The sequence below is a fragment of the Urocitellus parryii genome, chromosome 8 (assembly GCF_045843805.1).
Source record: "Urocitellus parryii isolate mUroPar1 chromosome 8, mUroPar1.hap1, whole genome shotgun sequence".
NCBI lineage: Eukaryota > Metazoa > Chordata > Mammalia > Rodentia > Sciuridae > Urocitellus > Urocitellus parryii.
In genome coordinates this window covers 149,199,346-149,215,334 of record NC_135538.1, presented here as the reverse complement: position 1 = coordinate 149,215,334, position 15,989 = coordinate 149,199,346, and the positions used below count along the sequence as shown (strand labels likewise).

The following is a 15,989-nucleotide window of genomic DNA, read 5'->3' as shown; positions in this document are numbered from 1 at the left end:
GTTCCCACAGCTGGTTTTGGACAGGATGGCAGCCGCTGAGTCAGGCCAGATGGGTGGGTGGGGGGGTGTCCCGGGCCACACCCAGGCCACCCTTACTAAATAGAGAAGAGAACCGAAAACCGGGGTGAGAGAAGCTCGTCCCAACACTGTGAAGCAAGGCCGGAAGCAAGAACTGAGCACTGCCACCTGCCTTCCCACCCTCTAGAGCACCGTCAACCACAGCAGGCAAACTACAACTGTCGCGCACCAGAGCATTTGGGCTGAAGGTGGACAGAGAAAGAGGAGATGCCCGTCCGTGCCTAGGGAGGCATTTTTAGAGAATCAACACAAACCTGGACCACGGCAGAGCCTTCAAACCCCTCAAGCCTCCTGAGGACGCCGTCTTCTTTCAGAAGGAGCTACAAACGGTCCGGACGCTCTCTGAATGTGGCTGTAAACACCAGTGGTTGCCAATTAAGTGATGGCGCTGAAGGGACAAGTTACTTACAAGCGGGCTAGAGCAAAGAAAAGTATTTCTACCAATCCGATATGAGTTTTCTATTATTTTTACTTTTTAAATACATCATCATGAAAGATATCCAGGAACTTTTTTATAATTGTATGCTTTTAAGTTTGATTTTGTATTTCTTTGCCAACAGAATTTCTAACCCATCTAGGCTTCGGATACTCTAGCTTTGGTTCTAGCTCATAGGATCGCTATTCCTACTCACTCAAACTCTGAATAACCTCAAAGTTCCTCCTGAGGGGACCGTGGTGCCTACGTGATGCCTTCCCTGTACTAACAACGATCTGCACGGGGCAGGAAAGGTACCAACCCCTCGGAGCCCCGTTCCCGCTGGATGCCCTCCCCTGGCCGACCACTCCACCTACTCCTCACAGGATCCTTGAAGACCAAAGCCTGGACAGGCAAGGAGCGGCTCCGCTTCATCTCCAGAAAGCCTCCCAGTCTCAGGGGCAATTCGATCACAGAATCAAAGATTTTTTTTTTTAAAGCAATCTTCTTCTTTTTTAACCTTTATTTTATTTATTTTTATGTGGTGCTGAGAATTGAACCCAGTGCCTCACACGTGCTAGGCAAGCGCTCTGAGCCACAACCCCAGCCCTGGAATCAAAGGTTTTGAATGGCACTAGATAAGGACAATTTAAAGGAATTAAAAGAAACAAAATGACTGTCAAACAAACATATCCAAATTCCTTGGAGAAAGGGGGTAGAAGAGGCAGTTTCCGCATTCATTGGATGACGGAAAGCCAAGGCTGAGGGTTTCTGACACACCCAGGCCCTGCGACTGGGATCCCTCCCTCGTTCAGGAGGAAGGGCCAGCCCAGGGGAGATCCAGAGGTGCTGCCGGCTTGGGCGTCTGGACACAGCCCTGCCTGGAACCTGGCAGGAGTGCTGCACTGGGTTGCACACAGCACTCAGCCCAATCTAAGCCTCGGGCCTTTCTTTCCCCGAAGGCTGTCATACCTGATGCATCAGAGTGACCGGGGGCTTGTTAGACCACTCGCTGGCCGCACCCCCAGAGCTTCTGACTCCATGGGCCTGGGGTCCCACCTGGAAGCTTCCACTGCTAACAGGCCCCCAAGTGACGCTGCTGGTCCAAGGGAACACATTTTAAACCCACTGTTGTGACAACAGTAACAATAACAACCAGACCAGACCCCAGCAAAGACCAGACTGGGTATCTAATAGACAGCGAAATCTCGATCAGTGACGACAAGACCACACAATGGCAGGGAATTCTGTCTGTCCTAACACAGTCCCTTGCACCCAGGAGGGAGGAGGTGTACACCGCAAAGTCCTCACTGGCATCCAGTGCCTAGCGCAGGGCCAGGCTGAGCCGGCACCAATGGGCACTACTGCTCCCAACCCTCATCATAAACCTGCAGGGCAGGGACTCGGACCTTCCGCCTCGACCTGGAGAGAAAACAGCTCAGAGAGCCAGTGACGTGCCCAGGTCATCAAGCTACCCAGTGGTGAAGCCAGCATGAAGAACCAAGCCGGGAAGCTCCGGGGCAGAAGGTCTCTCTCAGTGACCCCGGCAAGTCAATGATAAATGCAAAACTTCCTTCCCTGAACTGCAGACTTTGATCTTTTCTTCTCCAAGATACAGATTAATATTATTACACATTAATATTATGTCCAACCATAAAAAGGACAGAGCTTCAGCTGGCCACAAAGAGCACAGGTTCTCTGCATTGTCCACCAAGAGTGGGCGCAGCGAATCATAGCTCTGGGGTTTCCTGGGGCAGTTCAGTAATCAAACCCAGCTACAAGAAACCATTTGTTCTTAAAATTTATAATAGTTTAAACTTTACACGTACACTGTATTGAGCAGATGCTTACGTAGTTCCTATTTCTGCCCTTTCCTCAAGGTCTAGTTCGGGGGTTCTCAATCAGTGGTGGTTCTGCCCCAGAGGATTTTTGGCAGTGCCTGGAGATGGTTGCGATTGTTCTAGCTCGGGGTGCCCTGGCATCTAAGTGAAGTCAGGCATGCAGCCAGACATCCTAAATGCACAGGTCAGCCCTCCACCACAAAGAAACACCAGGCATCAATGGGGCTGAAACCCTGCCGTCAATCAACACCTCCTGAAGCCTCCTTTGTCCTCTCCCAAGTTCAATGCTTAAGAAAGTTCACTGCTGATTCCTTATGGTCCGCATTGCCTTCTATCTTACCTTAATTATTAGAGAATATGTTTCATCTCCTGTCTCCAGATAACTCATTGAGGGCCAGAGGACCACTGAGTCACCCTGAATCCTCCCCGGTACCAGGAACTAAGTTTTCACAAATGTACAAAGTGAGTGTTCAATAACTGTTGTCCAACTGTTGAAGAGAGCAAAAATCCCGAGTTTAGAGTCCATCCACACTCAGCACTTCTCACCCTGGGGTGTGGATGGTGGTGGTTGGGGGGCAGCAAGGAACACAAAGTGCATTTGCTGTAAACACTATCTCACTTCATCTTTCCAGCTGGGAAGAGGACAGGGTCATTATTTCTGGTTGGTGTCACTCACAGATGTAATTTGTGAAAGGTCACATACTGGTAAGTAGCAGAGCACAATTCCAGAGGCACATCTGCAAGTCCCATGCTCTTTCTGTAAGCCACCAAGCTGCCCTGGGTCTCCAGACTGAAAACTTGCACCCTGAAGACCACCCCCAGAACTAGCATGTCTGAGACACTAACAAGGGAAAGCAACGTGAAAGGCCGGAAACTTTACTCCATTATTAGTGTGGGTGTCACAAGTGTCGCTATGCAATACAGCAACAAAATCAGCCAATTCCAGGAGGGCCGCAGAGAGGCCTCAACAGTTACATCTTTAAAATCAATTATAAGGATATTTAGAATTGACATGACTGTTTCCTCCAGAAGAGTATTCAGACTCTCATTTTTAAACTTTAATATGATAGAGCTTAAAAAAATAAATTTTTATATATTCTTTTTTTTTTTTTAATCAGCAAAATCAGTGCATAGGAAATTATAGTAAAAAGGGCCATCTTGGTTTGGGACATAATTACGTGACCTTCCTTTATGCACAGCATCTCCAGCTGGCACAGGCTTTGAGAGGTTGCAAACTAGGGCTTTGTCAAAGCAGCTAGGAGCCAGGCACAGACCTGGTAAATCATGCAATAAATAACATCTGGTGGTTCGTCTCTGGGAGCCCTGACAGTATCGATCTCCCAAAATCCACCTGCTGAATTTGTCTCCTTTTCTTATTACAGAGGAAGAGGAGACAATGATGAAGGGTTTCTGTGGCACCACATTCCTTCCCCTGGACACAGGGAGATCAGTTCTGCTCCTGTCCACTAGGACTTCCACTAGAACCTCCAGGCCTCAGCCCCAGGCCCTCAGAAACCCCGTGGGGCCACAGCGTCACAATCAATCCCTCACCCCCATCTAACAAATCCTGCTGCACTGAGCCCAGCTCGGCCTCGTCCATTCTTCCAGCCTCAGCAAATGAGCATCTTGGGAGACAGGATCTCCCACTCCTCTCCCTCACCCAGGCCTCGAACCCACCGGCCTCTTCACACCCTCACGCTGCCGTCCGCTTCCAGGTTCACCAGCTCCATAGCACCCACACTCCAAATGACATGCCACGGTTCTCTTCCCAGTCACATTTCTGGCTCTCCCCTCCTGGTCATCTGGTTCAGGTAGGCCCGGATCCAAAAGAAGGGAAAGGCTTCCCATGGCTTAGGGGACTAAATCTCTCCAGGCAGGGCATGTACCCCTCGGGGTCCCTTCTCCATTCACCCCTTTGGGTTTTGAGTAACTCATCTTTGGGTGCTGTGCTTGGAGATGTCCTGGAGATCAAGTGGGTACCACAAGGCAGGGAGGTAGCCCTGCGTCCCTGGGAACAGGTCTGCTCTCCACAACCAAGGAAGCATTGAGAGGAGGTGCAGGTGCATGGATTCTGTAGGAGGCTCCACCCTGGCGGGCACAGTCTCATCCAAGAGCCTGTACCTGTGCTCAAACACCTGCGGCGGCGCTCTCCAGGGTTTCAGACCAGGTTGACTGCTCAGCATGGAGCCTGGAAATCTACATCTGGAACAAGGCCCACAGGCAACTCCCATTACTGGTTGAGCATACCTAATTCAAAACCACGAAATGCTCTAGAATGTCCATGAGTGTCCATGTCCCTATAAGTAAAACTGTCACATCATGAAACTTGTTTCAAGCACAAAATTATTAAAAGTACAGTATAAAAATGACCTGCAAGCTATGTATCTAAGCTATTTGTGTAGGAAACACAAATGCAATTGAGGCTGACTCAAGTCCCACCAGAAGATTATCTCATTATGCATATGCAAATATTCCAACCCCCCCCCCTCAAAAAAAATCTCAAACCTGAAACCTTTCTTTTCAGTCTCAGATGGCTGATCCTCACCCTGCATCAGGGGAACTTGGAAAACACTGGATTATTCTTTCTGGGCTCTTACTGCATACTTAACACAAGGCCAGAAACCAGAAGATGACAAGAGAATAAGCTGAGACCTTGCAGCCAGACTTCCCGGGTTTAATTTGGTTGTCCCACTTATTAGGAGGGCCCTGGGCCAGCCCCTTAACCCCTAGCTGTCTGTTTCCTCTGGTGTCAAACAAGGATGGCGATAATACCCACTTCATAGGTTGTTATGTGGATAATGTGTGCTCGGTCCAGGGCCCTCCATGCACGTGGACACTCGGTAAACATCAGCTATTATTATCCCAGACCAGAGACTGCCGAGTGGCGGCCCTTGAGCCAAATCTGGCCTAGAGACCTATTTTGTTTGGCCTGCACATTTTCCTTTTTAATTGAGCCAACATTTTAGAACTGGTAGATTTCTGGCATTTTGAGAAGGTTGAGAATCTGGCAACACACAGGGCCTGTCGACCTCACTGATAGCTCCATTTCTTCTTTGTGCAAGCACAGACTCCCTCCACCCCACTTACTTCCTGCCTGGCCCTTGAATGAAGGCCACTCCTACTCTAGACCAGTTTCATCCACATGTCCTAAACGTCTTGCTGCTCTCACATGGTGACTGCAGTCCAACTCTTCCCTCCTTATATTAGCCGACTTTCTGCCTCCCCACCACCAGCTGTTTCCCCAGCCAGGAACTGCCCCCAGCCTCCTCTCTGCCTAGCTCAGAGGTTCGAATGGAGAAAGCACGTTAAAACCATGTGGGACGTCAAAATCCCTGTATATACCCCTCAGAGATTCTAAAGAGTCGGGGTGAAGTGCCAGTTATCAGCATTTTTTCAAAGCACCCAGGAGATCCTAATGTGCACCCTGATGTGCTGTAAGATTGACAGCCAAGGGAGCAGTGGCCTCCCATTCGCATGGCCCAGCTGGAGCCTGGTGACGGCTGCTCTGATGCTTCCTGTGGACACCATACACCATACACCGAGGACTAGATGGGTCTTGTTCTCTCTGGACTCCTGTTCGGTCTTGCTCACACATCAACTTGTGTTTAAGCTCAGCTCCCCAAATACAGCGTCAACTCCAGTGGGCGGACAGCCTCCATGTGTCCCCAACAGGACCCAAGAAAGGACTCTTGGTGCCTAGCAGGAGCCCCTCTCCTCAAGCAGCTGCAAGGTGACAACACAGAGGGTACCGCGGAGCGAGGGAAAGGCAGGTGGCTCCTGGGAGGGCTTGGGTTGGAGGAGTGAGTCACAAGCACCCAAGATTAGGATGCCAGGCACCAGTAACTAGCCAGGGAAGCTGGGGCTCTGTGCATGGGACTCAGGTTCTGTAAAGTGGCCTTAAAGGTACAGGGGGAAGGAGAACAGCAAGGGTGTGATGCAGAGTGGGAGGAGAGACCCCTGAGCAGATGCGCTGGAGGACAACCTCAGCCACGAACCAGAACCAGCACCAGCACCCAAGCCGAGGAGGTGAGGCTGCGCTTCCTCCACCGGAGGAAACCCGGCAATTAATGCCGCAGCCCCGGAAGCATTCACAGAAGGCTGCAAGTCTCACCCTTTCAAGCCAGGCAGAGGAAGGGAAGGAGGCCCAGAGGTAGGTCCATGCCCCTGGGGAGACAGACACAGTGGGGACTCCATGAGTGCCAGGGTCCAGGGGCTCTGCGCCCTGGCATCTACAGCACAGAGGTGAAATTCTGTCAAGGGTGCCATTTATTAGCACATCGAGTCACAGGAAAAAAAGGCTCCATTCACGACACCATCTCCACTGACAGCACGATCACAAGCAGCAGCTTATTCCATTTTTCTCCCAAGTCAATGGACAGCTTGTAAAGAAATACAAAGACCCTAAATCCCAAGGACCATCAGGCAGATCCGTGGCTACAGGGCCCCCCTCCCGTCTCCCCATTTTTAGAGGTGCCATTTAGGGCTGAAAAACACACGGAAGCTTCATTAAGCAAATAAATCCCAGGACAACCGGTGGCCCCAGTGCGCATTCACCTTCTATCCAAGGAACTCCCAGGCTGGACACTGGTCTGAGCCCCTCCTGGGTGAGACCCCACTTACTCCTCTCCCTGGGCCCCACAAGGAGAGACAGGTGAGAAAATGAAGACACTGCGGACGTCTCTGCCCAAAGTCTCGACTGGTCAGTGAAGGCAGAATGAGAGCCCACTCACTGCAGGGCCATCACCTGACCTGAACTCAGCTGTCACTCCCTCTGCCTTTTACACGCCAGCCTTCTCTCCAAGGGACTGCTGGATGCAGAAGGGCGCAGAGGGGACACCCCCTCTTTTATGTTCCTTGAACGTCGAAGCATCGGAAATGGCGTCAGGCAGAGGCGGCGGCCCTGAGTGCAGATCTTCCGCACATCCAGATCATGAAGAGCAGGACCGGAAGAAGCCTCTCACAGCAGTCAGCCGAGAGCATGCTAAGGAGCCACACTGCTCTCCAGGTGGCCAGGCCAGAGCTGGTTGGGAAGGCCAAGGGCCTTCAACTCTGCTCTCTCAGACAGCCTCTAGATTCCAAGTCTTCCAGAGGCAATCAGCCTCCCTGGCAACCACACTCTCATCAATAGCTGCGTGACCTTACTGGCTGCCAGGCCCTATCTGTGCAGGGCGCCTTCGGGCCTGTGAATTAGAAGCCACAGATCCCTGTCCCTAACTGGGCAGTGAACTGCATGTTGGACCGTTTCACTTTCAGGCTTCAGGGCTTGAAGCAACTCTGTTGTGAGCTTTCCCAGTTAGTTCCACAAGCAAAATACGGCATTTAAGGAAATTAGGTCTGGATTTTAGGGGACGATGATGTTCTCTGCAAGAGTTAACTCATCAGCCACTTTGTTAAAGCAGAAATCTTCCCGAAGCCAACCACATGGGAAGAGAGTCAGTGTCACCCCTGGGAGGAGGGCAGTCACTCAGGAGCTCCACGCTCTGTCAAAACCTCCCAGGCCAGAGCCGTGCTGCGTCCCTCTCCAAGAGCTTCACAAATCCTTTTAGGTTCTATTCTCTGTCAAGGATATTCCTTACTTTGGGGGCTGCAGACGTGCCACGTCCATAGAAAATAATCAAATGTGCAAGTATCAAAAATTCAAAAACACTAATATTACTTTTGACGCCAACTCATTCCTTTCATATTTTAACTTCACTTTCATGTAACATCTAAAGTCACCTTGCTTATTCTGTATCCTTGGGAATAAGTTGTCAATCTATACTCAATTGTTCAAAGGACACTTTTTTTTTTTTATGTGCTCATTAAAGAAATGTAACCGATCCCGACAGAAATCCGAAATGTGTTCTAGACATTGTAATTTTCCCATATAGGGCCCCTATGACATGGTTCACCCTCTCTTGGCACATGAGGCTTCTTCTAAGAATGCAAGTGTTCCGTTTCAGTTCTGGCTTTGCCACAAGCTGGCTAGTGACCTTGAGCAAGCAATTTGACTGCATTTAACTTCCTCACCTGCAAGAGAAGGGGACGGGGTGATGAGGACTCGAGTTGTAGAGCACTCAGTGTTGACTTCACACCATGGCAAGTATTAAGTGTTGCTGATGCTAACCTCAAGTACTGTTCTTAGGGACTGTCCAGTTGTAGGATCGTTTTCTGGACACTACAAACGGCCCCAGATAGGTGTGCTACCGCCACGGACAGCCAATTATTTTTTGTATCCCCTCCCAAATTGCATCAGCTGTCAGTTCTCACTGCTATAAAGCTCCAGCTGAATTAAAACCCCCTGCCTTAGTTTACAAAGCACAGTGCAGGCAGTGCTGGGACCCCATCAGGGCACCCATGGGTCCCATCACTTTGCCAAAGTTACAGTGTAGACAGCTGTGGCAGCCAGAGACCTTCGAACCTCCATGAAGTTTCGGGTGGGAGGAGATGAGAACACATCCTTATACACCGTAGGGGAGTGTGTCAAGCAAGTCTTATCCAGAAAATAAAACGGACTTCCCTCCCACTGAAGTAAAACCCCCGAGGTCACCCCTGTTGGCCCCGCCCCTAGTCGCCATTTTCCGGGCCCCCACCTCAGTGGGTGCTTTTTGTACCTTCCATTGCATAACTTTCCTTGGCGAGAGATACATTTCCTCAGTCACTCTTAGAAGGCAGACAGGACCGAGGGAGGAGGAAGGAGATACATTAGTGGTTTCCTACATTTACTACTTTCCCAGTTATCTTCCCTTCTTGGTCCCAAGAAAAATGATTAGCAGAAAAGAAAGCTCTTCAGCAATGGTAAATACAGCCCCTGAAACACTATTTTTAACTGCTAACAAGCATGAAAATACACATTAACCACGTACTCAGTACCTCCAAGAATTCAGAGAAGTCCCCCTCTTTAAGAAACAAAATGAAACAGAATCTGATAAGAACTGAAGTCCACCCCTCTACCTTGCACTCTTTGGAGTAGTTTCTCTGAGGGGCTTGATCTGCCGAGTGCAGGTGACTGATTTCCACCTATCCTAATTATTATGAGAAAGTAGATGGTTAGGGGCTGGGGATGTGGCTCAAGCGGTAGCGCGCTCGCCTGGCATGCGTGCGGCCCGGGTTCGATCCTCAGCACCACATACCAACAAAGACGTTGTGTCCGCCAAAAACTAAAAAATAAATATTAAAATTCTCTCTCTCTCTCTCTTAAAAAAGAAAGAAAGAAAGAAAGAAAGAAAGAAAGAAAGAAAGAAAGAAAGAAAGAAAGAAGATGGTTAAAAGGGATTGGGAGTTGGTTAGCTTGGGAGAGCGGATGTGAGTGGTCATACACACAGGATATTTATAAATCAGGTTAAGTTAGAAAACCAGCCAGAAAATAAACCTGTGTATCTGAAGCCATTTGCCAAATGGTTCCAAGTCCCTGCAAAGGGGGTTAGGGTGTGGGTGGTGCATCTTGAAGATGGTAGTGGAGAGGAGTTAAAGGAAAACTACTGCCTCAGATTTGAGAAACCACAGGCCTCCCCCCCCAGTCTCCAGGTGTTGTTATTTATTCACATCTCAGCTTAGAGTATTATTTTCTGTTTTCAAGTTAGCTTTACACAGCCCCACATTAATCTCGGAATCTACCTTTCCAAGTATTACACAAGGTGGCAATTTATAGAAATACAAAAAACCCCTTTCCTGCTCTCAGGCTGAGTTGCCCTGCTGGGTGCCCCGGTGGAGGGCACTTTGTTCCTAGGATGACCAGAGGCGCCTGGGACCGGTTATAGTGAAGTCATTGGTACTGCCCTGAGTCTGGGCCGTGGGTTATATTAAAACTTCCATTTTGGGGTATGTAGTGACTAAAAATTCTCTGTCAGCTTAAACTTGGCATCAACCGTGTATCTCAGCAGCAAGATTATTGAGTACAGAACCACAGGAGCGGAGCCGGCATTTTTCTTCTTTTATACTCATGCAGGAAAAGAGACCCTGCTGAAATAGCACCTCCGGTTCCTCCCTTCTCAGATGAACATTTCAAGCATCGAGAGCTCTTTCCCAAAGTATCATCAGCAGGTTGCTATGGTTGGATTAAATTAAATCTGATGTGACAGGCCACTGCCTCTTGCATTAATAGATCCCAAATTTTCTGGAAGAATGAAATATTATCAGCTTCTTTCTAGAAAAATGAAGAGGCAGAACATGATGAAGCCCGTCTGGCTCCAGTAAAGAGCACTTCTGACCTGAGGTTTCTTTGGAGTTCGTCAATTTCCAACAGCTCCAAATGTAAGACTGGATTTATGTAGTGAAAGTAGTAAAGGTTGAAAGTTCAGTTCTCACAAGGGCCACTAAGCATAAACTGCATCCTAAGTTGGCAGGCCCATGGAATCATGGGAAGCAGGAACCCAGGTATTAAAAGTAGAGGATGAGTTGACCTAAATTTGTCACAGCCCAAGGCACCCACTCGGGAAGCTCAATACCACCACCTCTACCACAGGCATGCCTTACTGAAATATCCCTGTTTTATCCATCGCTAGGATGACCATGGTTTATTTCCTTAAAAACCTAAAATTATGTACGTATAAATCAATTACATGCCACTTTAGAAAACTTTCAACTATTCTGTTCACAGGTAAACAAAGGAGCGGCAGGCATGTGGCCTTATACCATTTCACTGTTAGGAAAAAAATTACATGTCTGAATAATGTTATAGAAATCTACTCTTTGCCAGACACTGTGCTATTTTAAATTCATTATCACATTTAGTTCTTTAAAACAACCCTGAAGTTCGTATTGTTATTGTCCTTATTGTACAGAAAAGGAAACTAGTTTTGAGAGATTAAGCTATTTGCCTAAACCAGACACCTTGTAAATGACAGGAGGCTGTGCCAGTAAGCCTCCCTCATCTATTTCTCTCCCATTAAAAAAGGTGAGGAATTTGTTCCTGGTTAAGTTCTTAGATGTTCTTGAGACAGAAGTTGGAATCAAAACCAGATGGATCTGCAGCTCTGGCCACATGAAGAATTCTCAAGATCTTCCTGGACAGAAAGTATTTTGGTGGGCCTGGCTATTCACAATCACTTAGCTATCCCATCCGGTAGCTCCTGCTTAGGGAAAGAATATCAACAAATTTCAACACTGAAATAGAAGTCTGATAAAATTATGATAAGAAAAAAAGAAATCAAACTTCACGTGTAGTGTTTAGGACTTTGTATGCACCGACTGCCTACCCCTCCCAGAAGACCCAGCAATTAAAACACAGACTAACCAACTATTCAGCACTGCAATCTTATACAAAACTGCTTCTGAATACTCATAAGTTGTATTACATACATTTATTCATGTAATGAAAAATTATTGTGTGGTACAAATTCTAACGAACATATATTCTTGGAATAATAACCCCTCCACAATGGGGATAAAGTTCTGAAATAACTTGGAAGGTGGTGAAGGCAAATTTTTATACTTTAAATACTTAAAAACGGCAAACTACATAAAAATTCAGTCAGTCCGTCCTGCAGACGTGGTCCAACTAGCATTCTAAGATTAAAAAAAAAAAAAAAAAGGTTATTTAGTGGTTTCACAATTTCCCATTATCAAAACTACCACCCATAAATCTCAATCTGATCCAAGAAGTATGTCAATAAGCTGTTTGTTTCAGGTTAGGTTTATGATGTAGTAACAGAACTGTGTAGGGGGAAATATGCTTAATATATGTCCAAGCATGTTTAGGTCAAATAGCAAGACATTTAATGCCAATAAAACTGTGGAATATTCTTGGAACTGAAAACCCAGCACAGAAATACTGTAGAGTAAGCAGGTACTGTACTCTGCTTCCCCCCTGCTGGCAGACCCTAGTCACTAAAAGAAACGATGAGCTTTTTTGACTGAGACTGTATCACACATCTCTGGTACTGGAAAGCACTTCAGATGGAACCCGGGGAGAAATTAGGAACAAGGAAAAAATTAAAATTGCAATTATTCCCACACCCACCCCATTTCCCAAAGTGCTGCCCATGTGCAGACTTTCTTACAGACTCCCGCAAAACCTGGATTCTGCAAAAAATGAACCCATTTGGAGCTAAGACCAGGTGAGGTCCACTACCGGTATGATCAAGCCACCATTTATCGAACGAGCCTGGTTCGGTTCTAGCCTCATGGGGCCAAGGCTCACCACGAGGGTGCAGACCAGGAGGCATGGAGGAAGGGAATGAAGGAGAGAAAAGGAAAAAGGGTTAGACCTCCGGGCCATACTTCTTTCTAGTACCAACAAAAAGAGAAGCCGCATACTGACCTAAATCATCTCTCAAAGGCGCTTTATAAATTACAGGGACAAAGGGAGGGGGTGGCGGGTGGCCTGGGAACCCTACAGACACCCTACCCTCTGACCCGCCCCCTCCCCCTCCAGCACAAGGGAAGGAAGACAGAAAACAGAGCTCAACTCGGCCATGGGCGAGAAGCCCCTCCGGTTTTCAATCGCCCATCCCTCGGCCCCCCACAAAAAATCCCCGTAAACACCATACCCACCCCCCGGGGCGGCCACTCCCGCCCCGGGGTTCCTAGGACCCGAGGCCGGGGCATTGACTTAGTTAGATTTTTCTTGCTTACTCATTTCCCTCAAGCACCCAACCCCCCGTTCCCACTCCAAAACCCCGCTCACCCGCCTACCCTCGCGGCTCCAGCCCCCACCAGGACCCGGCGCCCCGCGGCGGCGGCGGCCCGGGCCGTCCGGTCACTAACCTGCTGCTGTAAGGGCATTTCCGAAACCCGCCTGGCTCCGGGGGGAGGTGGGGGGCCGGCTGGAGAGGGGGCCCGAGGGCCGAAGACCGGCGGCGCCGGGCGCGGGCGGGCGCCGGGGGTGGGGAGAGGAGGGAGGTGGCGGTGCCGGGGGCGGGTGCGAGGGCGCCGGGACCGTCCCAGGCCAGGGAGCCGGCGAGCAGGAGGAAGTGGGTGCCCCCTCTCCCCCTCCAGCCGCCGCCTCCTCCCCAGTCACAGGCGCGTCCTCCGCGCACGTGTGCGAAACGTCACCGGCGGGTCCCGGAGAGAGGGACAGACCCAGGCGGCGGGACGGGAACCCAGCTGCCCCCGCCCTCCGTCGCCGGGGCGCGGGGAGGGGGACAGGGCGGGGAAGGAAGGGGCCAGGGGAGAGGCGGGTCAAGGGCAGGCCCGGGCCCGGCGTGGAAGGCCCGGGCGCTCCGGCCACGCGGGCGCCGCCGCCGCCGCCGCCAGGATGCGCCCAGGCCGGAGCCCCAGCCCCAGCCCCCTGCCCCCAGCCCAGACAGCCCACGCCCGGGCCCGCACCCGGCTGCCAGCCCGACCTCCCCCGGCCCCGGCTCCCCGCCGCCTCCCCAGCCCCTTTGTTGCGCAGAGTTCCAGATCCCAAACGTGTCAAGCGAGCGCAGCGGGGGAGCCCCCTGCGCTCGGCGCACGCCGCAGGGACCCCCGGCCGGGCCCGGGCCTCCGAGGCCGGCGGGGGTCAAGCACCCCAACCGCGCCCCAGTTCCCACCCCCCGGGGTCCCCGACTCCCCAGTTCACTACTCCCTCCCCCACCCCTTCTCCATCCGGGGCGTGACCCCTTCCTACGCCCGAGAAAGAGGAAGCTTCGAGTTGGAGGGGAGGGGAGGGTGGGGGTAGGGGAAAGTGCAGGAAAAGAAGGGGGGGCCGCGAAAAGTTTTGGAGTGTTTGGTGTGGTTCGCGCCAAGCCGGTCCCCGCTGCCCCGCGCGCCGGGCCGGGACCCCTCGTCCTCCCAGGGCTGGGGGAAGCACACGAGTCTAACAATAAGCCCGCGCTGGAGGGGCAGCCTCCGAGGCCCGCGGCGCTCGGCCTCGCGCTCGCCCAGGCGGCCCGCCGCGCGCCCACCACCCCACGCGGGGCGAGCCCACCTCCCGCCTGGGCTGGGGACGGTGGGGAGGGAGGGTATTACCGGAGGGCCGCCGCCGCCGCCGCGTCCTAGCGCTGGTGGCTGCTGCAGCAACCCGGCTCTGCTGGAGGGTCCGTGCGGCGTGGTGTAGAGGAGGCTGCCGGCGGTCTGCTCCGCGCCGGGGGCACTGGGGAGTAGGGGGCCGGCGGCGACCGTGCCACTTTGGAGGGAGGAGGAACAGGAGGTGGTGGAAGTGTTCGTGGTGAGGATCTGGATGTATGCGCCCGGGGCGGCGGCAGCGGCGGCGGCGAAGCCGGGGCTGGCTAGCAGTGCCCTTTTGTCCATGGAGGCTGCAGCGGCGGCGGCGACGACAGCCGCCCCCTCCCCACCCCCGGCGGTCACCAGATACTGCTCCAGGGCGGGCTGGATCCCCTTTCTCATCTCTCGCTCCTGCTCTTTTTAGTGTTATGGAATATTAACGTATTGCTTTCAATTTCTTTATTATTTGCAGTCGGAGTTTCCAAGTCTCTCTTTCTCTCCTCCCCGCCCGACGCTTCCGAGCCCCCTCTCTCTCTTTTCTTTTTATTTTTCCGCACCGCACAAGCCCCGGGAGCCAAAAATAATCGGGGCTCTGGAGAGAGGAGAGTCCCGGCCGCAAGGATATCAGGCCCCGAGGGGGGATGGAGGCGTCGGGGGCAGCCGATGCAACGGATTGAGCGGCGGCGGCTGCCGGGGTGCTGCGGCCGGCAGCTGAAAAATGGCTCCAGGAAGCTGCTGCTGACAATGAATGAAGGGATACGGTTTACGCGCCAAGGTCCTCCCGCGAAACTCGGATTTCCCGCCGGCTTTTCAAACCATATTTGCATATCCCCGCCCCTCAACCCGCCGAGGATCGTTCCCACAGCCCATTGGGTCTCTACCTCCTTACCTCAGTCCCAATCGTGGAGCAAGGCCGCGAGTAGTTGGTTTCGATTGGCTGCCGTGCGTCATGGTTACCGGGGCGACAGGGGCCCTATTTGCATAGGCCGCTTTGATTGGTGGGGAACAGAGGAGAGTTTTTAGGGGGCGGGGCAAAGTCTTCCCTTCTCTCCCACGGAAGACCACGCCTGGTCCAGGCCCCGCCCCTGTCCCCGCCCGCCGGGCCGGCACTGCTGACCTGGGCAGGGACTTCGCACCCCGCAGACTCAGTGTGGATCTAGTGTGGAGCCCAAGTTTCGCTTTTGGAAATATTCAAGGTGACCAAGGGGACAGTTTCGGGAACTCTCTTTCCTTTGACCGGTCGGTGTAATCGATGAAAAACTGCAAGAGATTCTCCCAAATATGTGCCAAAGGCAAGTCTGACCATGCGGACGAAGCCTGGCAGGTGGGAACCGAGCCCTTTAAATCGTGGGGTTTCCCCTTCCTGAAATCCAACCAATGCCGCAGCGAGAGCTGAACCCGAGGCGAGGCTGATAGACAGAAGCATATGGGCAGACAGAATCGTGGGGGCAGAAGGTTCGGCTGACGCGATTGTGGGCACCATTTAGCTTCCATTCCAGATCATTCCTGCTCGCTGCGTTGTTAGCCTAGATCTGTTTTAAGTAAAAAATTAACTCTTTGTCAAATGAAATCTTACCACCGTATTGGTTGGATCCCAACAGGCAACTCCTCTGGCCCACGCAGAGCACTTAATCAGGGCTAACCTAGAACTGATCTGCAGGCTTCTAATCCCCCCAGCAGTAATCCCAAGAAGTACACGCTTTCATGATGACGTGGTGCTCCCCACGAATGCCGCCGCCGGCACCAGCGCTCCACACCCTCGGTTTCCTAGGAAGTTTTCCCACCGAAAGCAAAACGGTGACCCAAAT

The 15,989-nt window shown here is 51.6% G+C and overlaps 1 protein-coding gene across 1 annotated transcript in view; it reads right to left on the bottom strand.

Annotated features, from left to right (window-relative positions):
* The window catches only part of E2f3 (E2F transcription factor 3), a 70,332-nt gene extending 55,749 nt beyond the window's left edge, over positions 1-14,583 (bottom strand). Inside the window, exon 1 of the mRNA XM_026402189.2 lies at positions 14,206-14,583. Within this exon, the coding sequence (XP_026257974.2) occupies positions 14,206-14,583 (378 nt within the window). The remainder of the gene's footprint in view (positions 1-14,205) is intronic.
* Positions 14,584-15,989: the final 1,406 nt, after the last annotated feature.